The 21,602-nt window shown below is 42.8% G+C and overlaps 1 protein-coding gene across 2 annotated transcripts in view; it reads left to right on the forward strand.

The window, feature by feature from the left end:
* Positions 1 to 267: 267 nt before the first annotated feature.
* tbc1d20 (TBC1 domain family, member 20) overlaps positions 268 to 21,602 on the forward strand; it is a 33,555-nt gene continuing 12,220 nt past the window's right edge. Inside the window, exons 1-7 of one of the 2 annotated variants that reach the window (XM_055652261.1) lie at positions 268 to 758; positions 5,557 to 5,742; positions 7,263 to 7,343; positions 11,805 to 11,991; positions 14,527 to 14,628; positions 16,231 to 16,372; positions 17,079 to 17,257. In XM_055652261.1, coding sequence (XP_055508236.1) covers positions 707 to 758; positions 5,557 to 5,742; positions 7,263 to 7,343; positions 11,805 to 11,991; positions 14,527 to 14,628; positions 16,231 to 16,372; positions 17,079 to 17,257 — 929 coding nt within the window. In that variant the 5' untranslated portion in view covers positions 268 to 706. Of the gene's footprint in view, positions 759 to 5,556; positions 5,743 to 7,262; positions 7,344 to 7,756; positions 7,896 to 11,804; positions 11,992 to 14,526; positions 14,629 to 16,230; positions 16,373 to 17,078; positions 17,258 to 21,602 lie in introns of those variants that run through there. The other variant, XM_055652260.1, reaches the window with a different exon arrangement.

Below are 21,602 nucleotides of genomic sequence, written 5' to 3' on the forward strand. Positions count from 1 at the left end.
CTGAGACGGGCCGGGAAAATCATCAAGGACCCCTCTCACCCTAACCATGGACTGTTTGCCCTCCTCCCATCAGGGAGGCGGTACAGGAGCCTCAGATCTCGCACAAGCAGGCTGAGGAACAGCTTTTTCAATAACACCATTACACTGCTGAACTCTGAGTCCCGTTGCTAGCTATCTTTAGACTCTCCCATTTGGTATACAGTTATTTGCCTATGTACCAGTTTAATTCATCCACAATCCACACATTGTTAACCAGTATTTTTATTTGTATTTTGTATTTTTTATTTTTACTTCTACTATCTTGCACTATGACCAGACGCTAAACTGCATTTCGTTGTACCTATACTCGTATTTGTGCAATGACAATAAAGTTGAATTGAATTGAATTGAATTAAGGGGGTGGGATCTTTGGTAGGAGGTGCGCCCCTTTAAACGGCGGCGCGCACGTCGCTTTGTTGAGCAGCGTGGTGACGCAACGAGCCCCGTCCCTCCCCTCAGTGACGCTCCAGTTGCCATGGCGCGGTGACGCACACGCCGCGCGCGTGCGTCGTGCGTGAGGGGCGCGCGCGGATTTTTTTTCCACTCAAAACAAAATCAACGGAACCGAAATCCACCGGATCGCCGACATGGCGCCGCCTCGGCCCTTTTAAACCCCCACCACGCCGCCTCAGACCGCGTCTAAGATGCCCCGCAGTCAGCTGCGCCAATGTATCTGAAGAAATCTCGAAGCACCTCGATAAACGGCATCGGTAAACAAGGTCGGTAAGCTTAAAAAAAAGAATTGGTGGCTTCAGTTAGTCAAAACGTCTCATATTAATCAGTACAACTGTACCCGCAGCTCCGCGTGTCGTTAAACTCGACGTTTTGTTTCATACTGTAGTGTTTTTTGGGGTGATTTTGTTTTCCCTCAGTTGACGAGGAGGAAGATTTCTGTTGGCATCCGGTCAACCAAGCTTGATGTGGGGTCCCGGCTGTGATGGACGACCCGCTACGCCAATGAGAGAGGGCGGCCGGCGGAAGCGGGCCAATGGTGATGCGGGGAAGGGGCGGGGCATGTGAAGCAGCAAGTTAGGTTGTGCTCACTGTTAGTGTCGGGGTGGGAGACGGAAGGGGAGACAGCTGATGTCGATTCGTCTCAACAGCTCAAAGTTTTTTGGAAAATAGTTCAAAACTTTTTAGTGTTTGTGCTTTGCATATTTTTTTTGCAATCTTTATTTTGTTGTGTAGTGTGCAAACCGCAAGGGCCAGTTGTTTTGGAAACCTACTACAATTCCTGTCTATTTTTCTCTTCGTCTTTCCTATTTTCACCCAAAGTAGTGCATTTTGACTTTTCAAAATTGTGATCTTATTATCATAGTCACTTTGAATAGTCACAGTTCACTATTCTAAATGGGGAAGAGGAAGTAAATAAATGGTTAGGAATGGGTAGATATCTCTCTAATGTATAACACTCCAAATTAACGAAGAATGTAATTTCAGTTGATTCATTCCACCGTTCATAACGGGTGTATTTTGCAACGTGGGATTAATGAATAGGAGGAGATACTCCTTCAGGGATTGGGTGATATGCAAGGTGAGAGAATTCGGGTTCAAGAGTGTTTATATTACATATGAACCAGAGCATTGAGGTGCTCACTCGTTACAGCTTTATAGGCGCATTAGACATAAGGACAACAATGTATACAATAATCAGTTATTACAACTAAACTAGACCACGATTGCAAAGAACCAAAGTAGTTAGAGCGACCACAGTGGTGCTTGATATTTAAATGACTTGGCATCACACTGTCTATGTGTACATCACTGGTTATTTTTGTTCTTCAGTAAGTTCATTTTGTTTGGGCACATAATTCAAATAAGAAACTCCCTTTGTAAGCTTTCGGTCAGGTTCGTCAATGTGTGGGAGATGAATAGTCTTGGAGAATCAGGCCAATTGATTTTGTTTTTACATTGGTAAAAATCTTTTATGTTTGCTTTAACGGTGGAGGGTTGATTGTAAAGGAACAGAGTGAAATAGTGTCTTCCCAACTAAAGTCACTGCGCAGGAATTGTGAAGTGCTAAGATGTTAACTAATAGCAGTGTAGTGATCAGTACAGCAAAATGGATATACCAAGGGATTCCGTTCTGAATTGCAATATTTGTTTGGTTTGACAACTGGAGTGCAAATGCCTTTGTCGAACAGTAGCTTTTTTGTTCCTTGTTTTAAATTTTGTTTCTATTCGGATGCTTAGTCTGCTACTCAGATTGTATCAAATTGCTTTAGAGTGTGAAATCACAGCTTGCTCGCTTATTTTCTGGTTTCCTCTTAATTGTTTCCTGTCTCAAGTTAAATGTAGTTTCTGGGGTTGTGGTGCTGAGCGTCAGAATAGCCACTGAGAATGTGGACAGCTGCTGGCATTGACAGCTAGGTAAATGGTTTGGCGCTAGCTTCCCAAGTGAGATATTTCCCCACAGCACTGGACTGAAAGTCCCTAGGTTATGACGGGGAATTGTTCATAACCTACACTGTACGCAAGTTGGAAATTACAAGCAATAATAAATGGGAGAGGATCACCGAAACAGCTGTAACAGGAAATAGGCATTGGGTGGGAGCGGTTGCCAGCAGGCCTCACTGACTCAGTCAGTGAGCGAGTCTGCTCAGTGCTTCCAGCTATCCATTGCTCCACCAGTCCCCCTGATCTTTGCAGCTCTGCTCTGTGTGTGTGGGGGGGGGGGGGGGGGGGGGGGGGGGTGAAGGAGGGGGTGGAGGAGGGGGTGGAGGAGGAGAAGAGGGGGGGGGGGAGGAGGAGAAGGGGGGGGGGGGGCGGGGTGGAGGAGAAGAGGAGGGACGATGCAAGAGAAGGCATGTAGAAATGTCCTGTTCCCACCTGACTGAAGGTACCTGCATCCCCACTGCACTTTTGGTCCAATTGTAATCACAATCAGTATGAATAATATAATTGTAATCGGTATCAATGTAATCTCATCTGCGGATCACAATCAATATGAATTTGGCAACAACGCTTCCTCCTCTAACAATCAACACTGGACCCCCTCAAGGCTCTATACTCGGTTTCCTTCTTTACTCTCTCTGTATGCATGACTATGTAGCCAGACCCAGCTCCAAAGCCAACTTTCACTTTACCAATGATACCACCGTTGTTGGATGAATAACAGGTAATGATGAGTCAATCTGCAGGAGGGAGATTTGAATGGTACCAGAACAACATTCTTGCTTTCAACATTAGTGAGACTAAGGAGCTAATTGTTGACTGCAGGAGCGGGATGGTGGGGATCTATGAAGATGTTCTGTGGAGAGAGGCACAGCATTATGTTCCTAGGCATGCATATCTGTGAAGATCTGTCCTGGGCCCAGCATATTAATGCAATCACAAAGAAATCTCGTCAATGCCTCTACGGACTTAGAAGATTGAGAAGATGATTTGTTAACCACCTTGTTTTACTTGCGTGGTATGTGAGAAGGAGTTGTTGTCACTGCATCATTTCAGCCAGGTCCCTAGTGTTTTAAATATTATATGTGGTTGTGCACTATTCCAAAAATCCCAAGGGTTCGCACAATCACAAGGGTTGACAACTAAAAGAGGCACACAAAGTTGTGGCCAATTGCCCTTCAATAAGAAGAGAAGATTAAGGGTTTTGAATAAAAATAAACACTGCATGCCAAAAATGTACCAAGCATCAAACATCCAAGGCTTTTAACCACAAAACATCAAATTCAAGTGGAGTCATGAGAGGCTGCGGATGCTGGAATCTTGAGCAAAAAGACTGCTGGATAAACTCGATGATCTGTGGAAAGAAATGGACAGATGGTGTTTTAGGTCACGACGCTTCTTTGTTTGTATGGCTGTGGAAACAACATTTCGTTTGAGTCTCACTGGGGCTCAAATGATAATAAACATCATCTTGCGTTTGTTTATCTAAAAGAATGAAGAAAATGCATTTTAAGATTGGTAGATTGTAGAGTTCACAAATTAATTTAGAATAGAAAACATGGTACTATTTGGAAAAATTAAGAAACCACTTGGGAAGTGAGCAAGACTGACTGAACTGACACGTGCAAGAGTATTTAATTGTCGTATGAACCTAGAACAGAACAAATAAATTCTTGCTGTAGCTTTACAGACTCATTAATGTAACAAAACAACAAATAAATAGACGATAAAGAATAATACAATACATTCTCAGACTGAAGAAGGGTCTTGACCCGAAACGTCACCCATTCCTTCTCTCCAGAGATGCTGCCTGTCCTGCTGAGTTACTCCAGCATTTGTGTCTACCTCAGGTTTACTAGGTAAGTAGACCATAATGCTACAAGCCAAAGAATGTTGTGCAGCCTTGTACAAAGTCCAAAGTAGTTTGATGCTGAGGTAAAATTGTACAGTGGTTCAAGAGTGTGACTGGTTGATTAGACAAAATTAATCTTGAACCTGGAGGTAATGGATCTTGGGCTCTTGTGCCTTCCTCCCGAAGGTAACAGCGAGATGTGAGCTTGCTCGGCAAGGTGTATGCCTTTGCTACAACTGTTTTTGCCTTCAGGCAGAGCTTACTGTAGATCCTTTTGATGGTGGGGAGCTCAGTACCTGTAATGGACCAGGCAAAGTCCACCACTTTCTGCAACCTTCTTCATTCTTGAGCATTCGAGTTACCAAACCAGGCCATGATAAAAAACAGTTTGTATGCCCTTGAACTTACACTTATAGAAGTTAAACTGAGTTTTTGCCGACCTGCGGAATCTCCTCAAACCTCTGAGGATATAGCGGCATTGATGAGCTTTCTTGTGATTCCATTATTGTGCTAGGCCCAGAAGTTTGTGGTTTGGGTGAACAGGCTATTTGTTGACGTGATCTGCATTTAATGATTCACTGGGCTGGCGGAAGTTTCAGTGATAGGGAAGTATAAGAGCAAGATTTTAAAAATATATATTTTCATCCTTCACAATCTCAATGTCTCATATTCTCTGGAGCTTGAGGAATAATGGAGGTGGTTTATGATGTTGGTGAGGAGGGAGCTGATCTAGGTGCAGGCTGTAAAGGCTGCTTTTTACAAGCTCAGCATATACAAATACAGTAAAACAAAAAAGTAATCTTACCCAAAACTTGTTTTGCAGTAGATTTTTTTTTCTATCCTTCCAGTGCTAATTACCTTTTCTAGTCCTTGGTTAGATGTGGCGATGCTGGGGTTGGTTTAACTTAATATATACGCTTTTTTCAAATAACATGGAATATTTATGGAGGCCTTTTACTTGTAAGCTGGCAGAGTAAATTTAACTTGCAAATAAGATCCTTTAATGTTTTCCGTGAGAGCTGTCATTTTGGGTCAGGATACTTAGATATACATCAAACATGCTCAGTATTTGTGGACTTTTCTTTTGTTTAAAAAGAAATGCTCGGGGGTTGATCAGAACCTTTTAAGAGTGTCTGGTTTTGTACAACTGGTGGAATTATGAACTAACCTACCGGGGGTCTTATTTTCAAGGGAAATTGGATGTTGGAATAGATGCACAAACTAGGAAAAAAGAGATTGATTTTGTGTTTTAATTTATATTTCCCCATTAGATAATGAATCAAAGAAAAAGAAAAAGACTGCAGAAATTCTCCAAGCCTTAAACAGGTCTCCGGTGGATGTGGCTGCTTTGAGGAGAATGGCAATCAGTGAAGGTGGTCTTCTGACAGATGAAATCCGCTGCAAAGTATGGCCAAAGCTCCTTAATGTGAATACGTGTGATCTGCGGCCTAAACCAGGTAATCCTCGTTCAGAGTATTTGTTTCAGTACAGAAAAGCACGGTTGAGCTGCATTAAAGATCAGAAAGATTAATGATGATGTAGGTTTGAAGTTGAGGCACCATGGAAAAATTTGTGCTTCACAAAGTCACTATTCACTTCAATTTTGAGAGTTTCAGAAAAAGAGCAGGAATGCCCATGTGGCCTCTTGAACCTATTCCAACATTTAATTACATCATAGCTGATTCAAGATCTCAACTCCATTTCCGCCCTGGTCCTATTTAACCCAAGATTCATTTGGTGATCAAAACTCGTATTATTTTCCCGTATAATATATTTTGCCACTGAGCACGCTTTATTTGGGTAGAGACTGTTTAAGATTCCTAACCCACTGATTGAAAAACAATCTTCTCACCTTTGTCCAAAATGACCAACTTCAAGTGTGGCCTCTTGTAGATTTTTGCAGTAAAGTGTACTCGCTCTTTCACAATCACCAACCCCACCCTGAATTCCATTTTAATATAATTTGCCTTCGTAATTGCTAGATCTCCTTGCAAACATTGAGCTTTTCATAAACCCAAATTGTTTTGTAATGATAGACTGGTGGGAATTAATATGTGTTTCTTCCAAAGTATGTAACCTCCATATATCTGTACTGTACCACATCTACTATCTTCTCGCTCTGCCTTTCTCTAATTACATTGCAATCCTTTCTTATACTCTCTCCTTGCTCTCATACCTAACTACATTCTGCAGCATATATCTTTCATATATTACACTTGGCCCCTTTATCTAACTCGGTGTAGCAGCACTAATTGTTGTTGTTTTTCACCAACAAATAATACTATCGATATTTCATATCTATTTGAAAGGGTGGCGGAGTCTTGGATTTACATCTTGTTCAGAGTGAAGGCCCTCCCAACAGTGCAATGCTCTAAATATTGAGGGATGTCTTTTTCTTTGAGCCGAATAATCCTCTGATTCAGTTTAGTTAGCAATATGGCATGGAAACAGGCCCTTCAGCCCACCAAGGCCATGCGAACCAGTGAACCTCCCATGCACTAGCACTATCCTACACAATTTTCAATTTTTATCAAAGCCAATTAATTCCATACCTACTTTCCATTAACTTACAAACCTTTGCAATGTGAGAGGAAACCAAAGCTCTCGGAGAAAACCCACGCAGTCACGGGGAGAATGTATAAATTCTGAGCAAGACAGCACCTGTAATCAGGATTGAACCCAGATCTCTGGCGCTGTAAGGCAGTAACTCTACCGCTGCACCACCATGCCACCCTGATATGAGAAGCTGAACCAAGCATTGCACTTCATTAGATGTTAATTTCATAGCTCTAAAAATCAAATTGCTTGATCAGGAATTAATAACAGCATGTAAAATGTCCGAATTATGGAATATGGTTGTTTTGAGTTCAATATGTTGTTTGTACTAGGTAGATTGTAGCGTAGTATAGAAATTCTACATGGCTGCTGTTAATTATGCAACATGAATTTAATAGTAAATACTTGACCTTTGCAACAGGACCAGAACTCCGAGAGAACAACAAAGACCATCAACAGGTGCGACTTGATGTGCAGCGATCATTACGGCGCTTTCCACCCGGTAAGACGTGTTGTAGAGAAATCCAGTTATCATGTTGGAAACAGGGACTATTCGCACCTTGGGTTGTGTACTTACGATCCTTAGTTTCAGTAATATAATAAAGCACCAATATTAATTTGCATGGAGATGGGGAATAAACTTTAATCGAATATTGTAAAGATTCTCCACTTGCAGGAGGCAGCCACAATGCATCATTGACTTAACGGAGAAGAAGTTGGGGAACAGTGTCGCAGTACGTTTAGAACAAAGAGTATTGAACTTGGCCAAGAAACATGCAGGCATAGCAGGGCCTTGTGTGAGTGCCCATGGCTACACCTTTGTTTGATGAAAGGAATTAGGGATCAAATGGTTGTTTTGAGTTCAACATGTTTTTGTAAGAGGTAAATTGTAGCTTGTAGTATAGAAATTCTACATGGCTGCTGTTAATTATGCAACATGAATTTAATAGTAAATACTTGACCTTTGCAACAGGACCAGAACTCCGAGAGAACAACAAAGACCATCAACAGGTGCGACTTGATGTGCAGCGATCATTACGGCGCTTTCCACCCGGTAAGACGTGTTGTAGAGAAATCCAGTTATCATGTTGGAAACAGGGACTATTCACACCTTGGGTTGTGTACTTAGGATCCTTAGTTTCAGTAATACAATAAAGCACCAATATTAATTTGCATGGAGATGGGGAATAAACTTTAATCGAATATTGTAAAGATTCTCCACTTGCAGGAGGCAGCCACAATGCATCATTGACTTAACGGAGAAGAAGTTGGGGAACAGTGTCGCAGTACGTTTAGAACAAAGAGTATTGAACTTGGCCAAGAAACATGCAGGCATAGCAGGGCCCCGTGTGAGTGCCCATGGCTACACCTTTGATTTGATGAAAGGAGAGGGATCAAAAGGAGAGTTGTTGAGGGTGAGAACAAGTTTTGTCCAGAAGAGGGACAAATTGTCCGGTGGAGGGAGAGAACATAGAACAGTATTGCACAGGAACAGACCCTTTGGCACATAATGTCTCTGTCAAACATGATGCCAAGACCATCTCTTATTTATCTGCACATTTCCTGTACTTTTGTCCAGAGAGTTCCGAGAAAACCACTCTATTACCCTAAAAAAGTCTTCTCATCTCGGTTTTAAAGGATTGCCCGCTTATCTGGGAAGAAATTGGATGTTCCTGCAGGAGTAGGGCCCATTCGGCCCTGCATCGAGCCTGCACCCCATTCAATCTCCTAAATGGCTGATCATCCAACCAGTATCCCGTATATCTTAGTTTTATATACATGACATCCCAGGAATTAGTATGGGGAAATGTCTTGCATTCTTCTCTCTTCTGGGAAGAAACCAGGGCATTGGAGACCTTCCTGATGCAATATAGGTGAAGTCTCATAAGACCCTGAGACATCTGTGGTAAAGATCCCTGCAGTGGGACTCAATAAATTAGAGTTTGTTTACCTGGTGGAGAGTTTGTGTGAGATGTCCTAGGTATAGGTGAGACAGGACTGGACATGAGAGGGACAAGGTAGAGTTGGGGTATGAGCAGTTGAGATCAGTGGGGCAAGAGCAGGCTGAAACACTGGGCTTTCCAGGGCGGTCCTGTTTGTGGATCTAATGTAGGAACTAGATATGGGAACTATCAGGTTGGAGGCTGTGGAGGGGAGACTGCCAGAAATGACAGCTGTGACCTTGTGGTTGGGGAGACTAAGTGCTATATAATTGCGATGGTTATTTTGGTTGTGGTAAGGAGCTAACTACTGCGGAGTATCTTTAGAATAGAGAGAATAGTCCTTTCCTTGCTTTTCATCACGACTTTTAAGGACTTAATTGTTTCCTTCTAGATGATGAATTGATTTTTTTTGGTTGGGTGAGGTTGCATAATCACCAACCTATCTGGTATACTGCAATATGTGGTGGTGTCTGCAAATACTTCTGTTAGATCGGAGTTATGACTGTTGCTGTTAGTTTGTGCCGAGGTTGGGAAACTTATCTCCGGGTGCTCCAGTTTTCTCCCACACTCCATAGACATACATGTTTGTAGGTTAATTGCTATGGTAAAATTATAAATTGTTCCTAGTATGTAGGATAGTGCTAATGTATGGGATGATTGCTTGTTGGTGCAAGACTCAGTGGGCCAAAAGGCATGTTTCTGTGCTGTACCTTTAAAGTCCAAAGAAATTAAGTCTGTCCATTCATACAAAAGATTACTATTAGCAACCACTGCAGAGAACTGGACACAAAATGCTGGAGAAACTCAGCAGGTGACGCAGCATCAATGGAGAGAAGGAATTGGCGACATTTCTGGTCGAGACTCTTCTTCAGAAGGAATTGGCGACGTTTCGACCCAAATTCCTTCTCTCCAGAGATGCTGCCTCACCCGCTGAGTTTCTCCAGCATTTTGTGTCTACCTTCGATTTTACCAGCATCTGCAGTTCTTTCTTAAACACTGCAGAGAACTGTTTGAATTACTTCAGATCATAAACGTAATGTCCATGAGGTATCATTTTTAAGTTGGGCTGTATGGCCTGAGATGAAGGATGGAATTGATGTAACCACCGGTTAAAGCAAAGGCATAGTTAGGATATATGCCTGTGGGAAGGGCTTGCGGCAGCTAGTTTCATGGTGCCTTGATTGTTGGAGGTGCTGATATTTCACATGGAAGTTGTGGGATTATTTCCCTGTCCTAACTATGCCTTTGCTTTAGCCGGTGCTTACATCAATTCCATCCCTCCCTCGCAAAGGTGTGAGATTTCATTAAGAGCACACTTGGATAAATAGATGCAAGTGGAATGTAAACCTCTAGCGTCTCTCCATGCGCGCAATACATGAAGCCGATGAAATAAGACAACTGTCACACCAAAGATAGACACAAAATGCTGGAGTGATGCAGTGGGACAGGCAGCATCTCTGGAGAGAAGGAATGGGTGGCATTTTGGGCCGAGACCCTTCAGACTCAGTCTTTACGTCTGAAGAATGGTCTCGACCCAAAACGTCACCCATTCCTTCTCTTCAGAAATGCTGCTTGTTCCACTGAGTTACTCCAGCTTTTTGTGTCCGTCTTCGGTATAAACGGATTACAGATTATGTGGTGTTTTGTGCGTGGGAGCTTGTTGTGTGCGTTACACAGGCAACCAGACGGTATTACTGTGTTTAAACAATAAATGAAATGCGGGGGGGGGGTCGGAGTTGGAGGTGATAAAATTGTTCGTTGTCATGCACACTTGTCATTGGACCGCCTGGGAATTTGTGTGTCCCTACCCCCGCCCCCCCCATGTTTTAAAAGCGATTTACTATGGCTGCCAATGCCCCGGGCCGTCGTCTGTTCCTGCGGCCGGGGGTGAATCACCTGGTGTGGGTGTCGGGGGGTGAATCACCCCGTGTGTGGGTCGGGGTACTGGGGTCGGGGGGGGGGTGAATCACCCTGGTGTGGGGTTTGGGGTTTGGTGGCGGTGCATCGCGGTCAGTGATTCTGCGTGGGCGGAAGGACCAGACTGTCCCCAACTCTGCTCCACTCGGCCCCGTGTGTGTGTGTGTGTGTGCTGCCGACCCACAGCCTGTCACAGTGCGGCTGCATGGGGGAAACGAGGCGGATGGCGGCCGTGGGAGAGTGGGGGCTGTCCCGAGGGATGTGCTCCTTCGACCATTTACAACTTGGTGCTTGAGTTCAGAGTGCCCAGTCACTCTCCAGCCCAGGACTGTCTTGTGTGGGAAAATTACCCCCCCCCCCCGTCTGCTCCGGTCAGTGATGTGATGGACGTGGGGGTCTGGACCAATCGCTGACGTCCCGCCCGTCATGTCCGTTATTTGGCTTTTCGGCACAGCGGCCTTTCGGTGAGTTGGCTTCTAGGCGACACGGCCTTTTGGTTAGTTGGCTTTTCGGCACAGCGACCTTTCGGTGAGTTGGCTTTTAGGTGTCCCACCCTTTGGGTTAGCTAACTTTTAGGCTTCCCACCCTTTCAGTAAGTTGGCTTTTAGGCGTCCCGCCCTTTCGGTTAGTTGGCTTTTTGGCTTTGTACACTATCAGTTATTTGGCTTTTCGGCTTGGTTTCCGTTCGGTTATTTGGCTTCAACTTCTTTGTTTCGGCTTCTCGTCCTTCGACGCCACATCCGCACACGGGGTATTTCAACCTGTGGTTAATGGAAGAGGGTAACTATCAACAACAAAAGCATTAACTTGCACACTATACCACACCATGGGTGTCACTAGACCCAGACAGTTTCAACCTGTGGTTAATGGAAGTGCGCAATCATCAATGATGCAAACTTTTGTGGAGGGATTAGCTTTCAAAAAAGTAGGAGTTCTGAACATTGTTGAAGTTTGAATTCATTTTGGCCTTTCTACTAGATTTAAGTGGGAGGTATCATTGTTTTGGTTAATTTGCTCTCGAGAGGGGGCACTTGGAAAAATAGTGCGATTTTTGTACATTTTTGTCAACTATTTAATGATTTATGATCACCAATGATTTGTAGGAATGCCGGACGCAGAGCGAGAGGCACTGCAAGAAGAGCTGATTGACAGTATCTTGGAGGTTCTAAAGAAACATCCCCAGCTTCATTATTACCAGGGTTACCATGACATAGTGGTCACCTTCCTTTTGGTTGTTGGTGAGAGAATGGCAACAGCTCTAGTGGAAAAACTTTCTACACATCATCTCAGGTACTTGGTACATAACTGTTTTTAAAAGTAGTGTCAACTTTTCTACGTATTCCACTCGATTTAGAGACAATGTTCATCTGCCAGGAAACAGCTGCTTCTTCCAGAACAGCCTTCATTCCCTTCACTGATTCTTTAGCTTTCCTTTCTGTATTGTAGTTTTCTTTTGCTTTCCATTCCTTATTCTAGCCGTTTCTGTTCTAAATTGCATTATTTAGCGGCGCGACTCTGGTCAGCAGCGGCCTCTGCAGCCTGTCCGCGCGTTTTTTATTATTTTTTTGTCTGTGTTTTAATGTAGTTTTTGTTATTTTATGTTGGGGTGTGTGTGTGTGGGGGGCGGGGGTGGGGTGGGGGGGAGGGGGGGGGAAACTTTTAAATCTCTCCCTGCACCGGAGACCCGACCTTTTCTTGTCGGGTCTCGGTTGTCGTTGAGGCCGCAACGAGGAGCGGCCTCCAACAGGAAGAAGCCGGGGACTCTGGTGCCGACTCACCTCACCGTCGCGGAGCTGGCCGAGACCAGAGCGGGTGGAGCGGTGGAGGAGCGCTGCCGCTGCTGCTGCTGCCCGACCGCCGGAGATTGGGAGGCTGCTGCTGCGGGTCTGTGGACGGCGGCACCGGGAGCCCGCGGGTCCCTGGAGAGAGACCGCTTTTCGGGGCTCCTGCAACGGCGACTTCTCCCGCCCGAGTTGCGGGGTCAAAGAGCTCCTGGAGCGGGGCCTAGCACCACTGCCCCGCGCGGCTGGAATGGCCGCGGGACATTGCGAGCGCACACCGGGGGCTCCAACACCAAGACCCGGTGTGCGACCTTGCATCACCCGGCGTGGCTTTAATGGCCGCGGGACAATCGCCATCGCCAGCCGGGGGCTATGACTTTGACTCTGACATCGGGGGGGGGAGAGTGCAGTGGAGAGATAAGTTTTTTTGGCCTTCCATCACAGCTATGTGATGGATGTTTATGTAAAATGTAATTGTGTTGTGTCTGGGGTCTATTTGTGTGTACTGTATGGCTGCAGAAACGGCATTTCATTTGGACCTCCAGGGGTCCAAATGACAAATAAATAGACTATTGACTATTAATGTGGGGTATTTGTAATTGGCTGCCAACTCTTCATTACCTTCTTTGTGTCTATAACTAGAAAGATGGCTTAATGATTTTATATCTCTAATCTTGCAATTGTCTTGAACGGATTATAAATAATCCACTAAGCCTAATTTAATCATTCATCCTCTGCTGAGGCATTTTGTTTATATTTGCAAACAATTTTTTGCAAATCTCAATGTTTTAGGCTCTGGCTTGCTCTTTAGTCGGTACTGTGGGCTGAGTGTGCGGCTGGGATTGGGTCCGTACCATGAGGCGTGTGATTGGGGTCTGGTAACGGAGAGTGGTCTGCATTTGCTCACCTGTGAGGATTATTCTTGATGAAAGTTTTTCAGCATAGGACTTGTGTTCATCACTAGATTAAAAAGCACTGAACACATGGAGGCTTGGAACATATAAACATTCATTTGGTAGAAAATGAATGTCTACCAGTTAACTGAAGAAACCAGTTAGACGCAGTTTGATGACTGTCCCAAACATGGCCTAGAGGTTGGTTTGGAGAACATGTTGAAAAGGGACTAATGCTTAGTATAAACCACAATTTGTATTGCAAAATGCGGTTGGGGCACATCACTTCAAATGTCTTTCATAAAGTGTAGTGTATCCCTATGTTTGTTTGAAGGATAAGGAGCTTCTATTATGACATAGAAACAAGAAACTGGCATACAAAAAAAGACACAATCAATGAGGCAAGCACCATCTCTGGAGAACATGGACAGGGGACGTTTTGGGTTGCGGCCCTATTTCAGGCAGCTTCTCCATGGATGCTGCCTGACCACGGAGTTACCCCAGCACTTTGTCTTTTTTTTTTACCATTGTTATTTCTTGGTTCAGCTGGATACTGTACATTAAACATGCAGGATAAGCTACGGGGAACATGCTAACTGACGGGTTACAGTGAACAGAAACATCAGCTCTCGTTGCAGGAATCTGGTGTTCACACTGAAGACTGGTCATGCATGCATATCCATTAAATAAATAACACAGACGATGGTATTTTATTGTCTCTGTCAGTGGAATGGTGGGTGTTGGGGGGGGGGGGGGGACGAAATAGAAAAGGTTCAGAGAGGGTAGGTACATCTTTTGAGTTTTATGGTATTGCTATTTTTTTTTGAATAGTTGTTCTGTGACATGAAATTTATGGATTGTTATACACAAAAAAACCTCCAGATAAATCAATGTTAAATGACTGGAATCTAAATCGATGGATTTAGATTATACATATGAATAATCAAAATTCGTCAAGTTGGATTCCAATCTTTGAATTGATTTTTCTCAATTTTTCTCTTGATCTGTCAAATGACTAGTGTAGTAGTTTTATCTTCAAGTGCATGATTTGTGCATTCTTTAAAAATAAGTCATTTTAACAAATGAATGTGTTTGTTAATAGTTAATAATGTTTAGCCATATTATAAGTTGAGCACTATTTTTGTTTATAGGGATTTTATGGACCCAACCATGGACAACACAAAACACATTTTAAATTACCTTATGCCAATAATAGAGAAGGTTAACCCAGAAGTCCATGATTTCATGCAAAGGTGAGTGTGTGAATGTGGTTTGATTCATTAAGGGCCTGTCCCACTTAGGCATTTTTTTTGGCAACTGTCACAGTCGTAGCAGGTCGCCGAAAAAGGTGGCGACTGGACCCCCCCCCCACGACAACGTCTAGGACAAGCTACAACAACCTACCACCGAGTCGACGTCAAGCTACAGCAAGCTACCGACAACCGGCGACCCATTAGGACGTCCAACTAGGACCACGCCTACGACAACCTACGACCACACAGGCGACAACCTACGATAACCAAAGTCAACCTACGTCCACCCGCGACAAGTAACAATCCTGTCAGCGACAACAGAAGACAATTCAGTCGCCGGTACCTGTCGCCGGTTGGCGTAGGTTGACGTAGGCGGTCACCAATGGAATTCATCAAAGTCAGCACTTGGCGACAACCAACATCATCTGGTCCAAACTGCGTCATCCTGGCAACAACCTACGACAGGAGAAAAGCCAAGCTACGTCAAGCCCACAGTCGCCAAAAAGTTTTGAACGTTTCAAAATCCAGCGGTGACCAGACAAACGTTACGACTCTTTAGGCAACTTGAGGAGACTACTCATGACCATATAGGCTTCACCCCGCGACCATGTGGCGACAGCCTAGTCACCGAAAAAATCGCCTAAGTGGGACAACAGCTTTACACCATGGTTAAGCTATGGGGAACCCCTGCAAATGTTATCTGACATATGGACTCACCATGCTTTATTTCCCATATGTAGATTCTGTCTAGACAATAGTTGCAAAAATATGAAATCTAATTTGCCTACATGCTGTGGATTTGGCAGACTCTGTTCAAATATACTTTTCATTGGCTGTACAGTTGACCAAATCTTTTCAATAATCCAACATCCATGTAAATTGTGCCTACATGCTAAGCTTGTTCTTGAAAAAAATAAAAAGCTCTTGGCAATGGGAGAATTCCCCTTTGCTCTATCTATTGTACTTGAATTTGAACTGAATGTTTCTTAGCTGTTTGGACAGCATGCAAAACAAAGCCTCACTGTACATGTAATAATAATAAACCCAACCCTAAATTGGGAGTTCTCTAATTTGAATACTCGCCTTTAGACCCAAAACATAGTAACCAGCTATTGGCTCTTTCAATACCAATCAATGTAAATTTGCCAGAGAAATGAACAGATCATATCAATGAACTTGGTTTTATCATTGATAGAGAACAATTTGATGGAATAGATGATGTTGACTACAGTGTTTTTTAGGAACATAAAATCTTTGATTCTTAATGTTTCTTTGAAAAATGGATTAACTGCTAGCAATCACAAGTAACGGAAACCTGAATGTAATGACTTCAATCATTTTTCGATATTTAAGTAAAACAATATGTGAAGCACATATAATTAAGATAATTGCTTTCTTGTAATGTTGTATTTCGAAATTAATGAGTTTTACTTAGGCAGCACTGCCCAATTTTGACCACTACAGAATCACTTAAACATCTTTGAAATGGAAGAAGCTTCATATTCTCACAAAGATATTAAGTCCTAAATTAATGATAAGCAACTCTAAATTATGTTTACTTGCACTAAAGACTTTTCTATTCCCTACTCTTTTATTTTGTAGAGCTGAAGTTGGTACTATTTTTGCCTTGAGCTGGCTAATAACTTGGTTTGGTCACGTGCTTTCAGATTTCCGGCACGTAGTTCGGTTATACGACTTCTTCCTGGCGTGTCATCCGCTAATGCCAATCTATTTTGCTGCAGTGGTAAGTGCATTTTTCTCCCTCCTTCCTTATTTGTTTAGATACAAGAGAGAAATAATTTGCTCAATCTCAGCTGAATTGGGAGTATTTGAATTGAACAGTTAAATTTGTGAATACCAAAAGTATTGAATGCTTAACATAGAATGGTAAAACTGTTGGCATTTTTCCTGATGATTTATCACCTGCTTTTATTGTCAGGTTGTCATACAAAGGGTTGGCTAGATGTAAAATCCTGCGTAATCTATGAACGCAGCCTGGACTATGACACAAGCCAGTCTCTCCCCCCCACCCCGCCACCATCAACTCCATCTTTACTTTGTGCCGCCTCAGGAAAGCAGCCAATGTAGCAAAGACCACTCACATTCTCTCTTCCCTCCTTTCTAGTTGGGTAGACGACACAAAATCTGAAAGCACGTACTACCACATTCAAGCAAAGCTTCTTGCCAGCTATTATCAAGCCCTTGGGCAGACCTCCTATATTAGGGATGAGTTCCCAATCTTCCAGTCTACCTCACTGTGGCCCTTGCATTTGTTTTTAACTGCACTTTCTCTGCAGCTGTAGCTATATTATGTTCTCTTTTGCTCTATCTTATATGGCTATATGGTATGATTTTCCTAGCTAGCACACAAAACAGCTTTTCACTATATCTCAGTACTGGGGACGATAATAAAATGCTGTCATCCATATGGGTTTTTCTTATTCCTCTAGATTGTATTGTACCGAGGGCATGAAGTCCTGGAGAGTGAATGTGACATGGCTGCTGTTCATCATCTGCTGTCCCAGATACCACAGGACCTTCCATATGAGACTCTGATCAGCCGTGCTGGTGATCTCTTTGTCCAGTTTCCTCCGTCCGAACTTTCTAGAGAGGTTGCCCAGAAGGAAAGGTAAATCGTGTTTCTATGCACAAGCACAATGAGCTACAGGTATAATACTTGCAGCAGCATCATAGGCACACACACTTGGGCAACACATAGAAAAATAATAATTATACATAAATTACATATAGGTTCTACAAGACACTAAAAATAAAAAATACATTGCAAAAAAAACATGTTAATGCAAAGCACAATTAGAAACACACCCCTGGTATTATAAGAGTGGTTCATATTGTTCTGTTGCCAAGGTAGAATTAGGGTTGTGCAGGTCGGTTGAAGAACTTGACGGTTGTAGGAAAGCGTCTGTTCTGTAGACAGTCGACAAAAGAACCAACCAGACGGAGCAATTTAAAGGATGAACTTCAAAGAGAAGCTACCTACTTTGATTTGCTGCTGGAAAAAGGTCTTTGTATAAGATTCAGCATCTTTAATCATTGCCACTTCTACAAACTTCTCAATTCAAGGCAAGCACCCATTTGCTATCTCGTCTCTCGAAATGCTTGCTCTCTGGTGAACATCATCAATGACAGTGTACACTTTTAAACAATTCTCTCCAAGGACATGATATCGTGCTGTGAGTTACAAGGAGTGCTTGTGTGACTGTCTTCAGTTTTGGATTATTTGCTATTTCTGACAGCAGTGTAGGGTTTTGCTATTGTTCTTTTTGTTTGTTATCCAGCTGAATAAGATGGTGATGAATGAGAGACATTGTGCAGTTGACTCCATAGTTCGCCCCCTTTACCAAGGAAGTCTTATTGCCTAGTCAAACCCACTTAAGGAAGGCATTGTTAAAAATTATTTTCACGAGAATGGGAGGGAGCATTTTGAGAGAAGACCGTAGCTTGTGTGCCGTTTGACTTTGACATTAATCTCTTGATATATCATGAGAAAAGTGAAAAGGATGGCTAAAGGCCAAGGAAGCATCAGGGGAAACTAAATTATCTCAGTAATGGGATATTGTACCCACATTCAGTTGTCTTGATCCTTGCAGTGAATGGATTTTATCAGTCCGCATCAAAATTTAGGTGGTCATTATTTCTCTCTAAATTTTTCTTGCCCATCATTATTGCATTTTTGAGTGTGCCTCAATGTCAGATTATCTGTTAATGGTCTTCCTATGGTTTTGTTGAATATGTATGAAATAGTTGCTGCCTCTTTGGATTGTTTTCCCCCTCTGCTCTTGAATGAGGCTATTTGTATGTGTCCCATGAGCAGTATTTTCGGGAATCTCAACTTAATTTCCTTTTCTCTTCTGTTGCCAAAAGATGGACAGACGAACTTGGAACCTGATTGTGGATGATCAGCCATGATCACATTGAATGGCGGTGCTGGCTCGAATGGCCGAATGGCCTACTCCTGCACCTATTGTCTATTGAACCTTCATGATCTGTATATCAGTGTCACCACCCTGTGTAGAGATGGGGGAAATCTCGATGCATTTTAATGATCAAGATTCACATACTTTAGATGTATTTTATTATTTTTAATTTTGTAAATCACAAGAATAAGAAACAAAATTCCAAGTCAATCTAAAAGCATCCCTGTAAAATTCTATAGTAAGATAAGAAACCCATTTGTAAATGGGAGTTGCGATAGCTACCTGAGGTTAATCAATTGTAGGTTAGTCAACTTTGTCAAATGAAAATAGTTCAAGATGAGGCAGACCATTTGAAGAATTACAGAAGTTTTCATTGTCACTGTTGTAATCCCTTGTAGACCATGAAATGGTTTCTAACTAACATATAAAGATTAGAGGATTTCAAGGGAAGATTTCTGTGTCATTCCTTGTGTTGAGCATGGTTAGTTAAAACTGGCATGTAATGTAGAGGATCTATCCAGCTGTGGATAGAGAGGAGCCGGTATATAGACTATACTTAGACTTCTAGAATTTGTTTAATAATGCTGTTTAAAAACTTGTTACAGCAAATGGCTCATGGTATAGCAGGTAACATTGGCATGGATCGAGAATTTGGGAAATGCAGTTAGAGTTGCGAGATGACTAATTGTCTTTTGTAGATGGTATGCACTGCAGCCATTGTGAATTGGTGGTTGAAAGGATGAATTTGTAGAATGGTTGATGGAGTTATTCTGGACGGTGTTGAGTTTTTTTGGTAAATGAAGAGTTCTGCACCTTGTAATGGTTAAAAAGGTGTGGGGTGTCGAGGTTAAACATTTGCCATAGGATACCCAATGTCTGATCTGCTCTGATAGCTGTCATGTTTATGTGGCTGAGCCAGTTGAGTTTCTGATCAATGGTAATCCCAAGGATGTCATTAGTGGGGAGAGGTTTATTCTTGTTTTTAGTTAATATGTGTGTAAGGAATGTCAGTAAAGTAATCATCACTTGAATATTTATCTTGTGTCTATTATCATAGAGTCATATGACAAAAGAGTAATTTGACCCAACAAATCAAAAGCAATAGAGTTGTACAGCACAGAAACAACACTTCATGAGAAAGAAGATTTTGTTTGTAACAAACGGAGCTACAATTGGAGCTTTGATGCTAACACTGCTCCTGATTTTAGCTGTCCCATTGAGTAACATTCTTGGGAATCGACTTTAACTGGAAGCTTGGCTGGAACAGCTACAAAAGTACTATAAGAGCAGGTCAGGCATATGATCAACTGCCTTCTACTTGTCTGAATGAGTGTAGCTCAACTCCTCTTAGAACAATGCAACCTGCTTGATTGGCAACTCATCAATTACCCTAAGCATTCATTCCCGCCACCACTGACACACAATGGCTACCCACCGTATATCCCATCTACCAAAAGCATTGCAGTTGTTGGTTTGCAGTTACTCTGAGAACATCTCTACCACCAAGCAGGACCTGGTCCCCTCCAAGTTGCATGCCATCCTGGCTGTTTCTATGGTGTTACTGGCCCTGGTATTCCATCACATATGCTGTGGGTGTACCTACATCAGAAAGGGTGAAGTGATTCAAAAAGACTGCCCACCACTACCTTCTCGAGGGAAATAAATGCTGGCTTTACCAGTGATGGCCAATTGTTCAACATTAGCTAATGGTGTAAATCGAATATAGCTGTCCTTCTTTCAGTTATCTTATGGCCAGCAGAGACCAAATAGCAAAATAATTTCATTGTCTGGCAGAAAGATATCTATGAAGATAAATTCATTTTGTGTGTATAGTATTATAATGGATAGTGCAGTTAATATTCAACGCTGAGCCTTTATTGATGTCTTCTTTTCCTTGCAGGTTATGTTCACAAGCAGAAAGCACCCCAGTGTAGTTTGATCCTAAATTCCCCAGTAAATATTTTTACGCTTGCAGTTGATAAGCAAGTATGGATATGTTATTTTGCAAAATTAAATCTTTGTAAAGGAGGGGTATTTCCGTTTCAGTATCGTACCACAATAGGACAGAACGGCATGGCTACAGCATCGAGGCAATTTGTCACCAACTTCATGCATTGTCCACTCTGTCATATTCAGATGATACAAATTAGATTCTGAATTCTGGCTTTGCTGTAAAGATCCAATCTGAAGCAAAAGTGAGATCGAGGAGCTATAGGCTATAACCTAACCAAAGTGCTTTACTGTTTACCTGGTGCTTTATATGATCGAAATAAATGACAGGCAGAAATACAGCAGTCTTTACGTTTTAACAGCAAATTAAGACAGGGAAAGCTAAAGGTAAGAGTTTTTTAATTAATTAAACATTTTTCAGTTTGGATGTTTGTTACAGTTTTATTTAAATTGGAGGGTAGCACAGAACAAATGAAAGCATAATATTTTTGAGTGTAAATTTAAGCAACTTAGTGATGTCCACTTCACTTCAGTCTTTTTTTCTGCGCATGATTATTTAGTAACCTCTAAGCAACTACCTCAATTCTATTGGGGAAATATCAGTCAGGAAGCATGTGGACTTCTGTTGTTTTGATAGAAAAAATTAGCAGCAGGTGAAGTGATTTTGTGGACTGTGGCAAGGATGTGAGACTTCAGTCATAGTGAGAGATTGGAGACACCAGATTTGATGTCTTGATTAGAGATGGCTATGCTCAGGGCTGCCAACTCTTACGCTTTGAGCGTGACACTCGCACATTTCAGCCAATTCTCACACTGAAGACAGAATTCTCACGCTGACAGTCTGTCTTCAGTCCCTGCACAGTTTGTCTCAAGTTTGCGCCGCATGACAGCGATCTGCACGGATTGGGGAAGCGCGTCGGTCCCGGGCAGCGGGCGCCAGCGCTTTTGTGAGCCGTCTGTGAGCGCTGCGCTTCCAGCTACCGCGGCAACCCCGCTCCCTCCCTCCCTCCTGCCCTTCAACCCACACGGCAGTGCCAGCGCCGCCAATCCACGCTACACCTTGCCCGCCAAACTCCCCATTGGGCG

Source organism: Leucoraja erinacea, chromosome 21 (assembly GCF_028641065.1).
Source record: "Leucoraja erinacea ecotype New England chromosome 21, Leri_hhj_1, whole genome shotgun sequence".
Classification (NCBI taxonomy): domain Eukaryota; kingdom Metazoa; phylum Chordata; class Chondrichthyes; order Rajiformes; family Rajidae; genus Leucoraja; species Leucoraja erinaceus.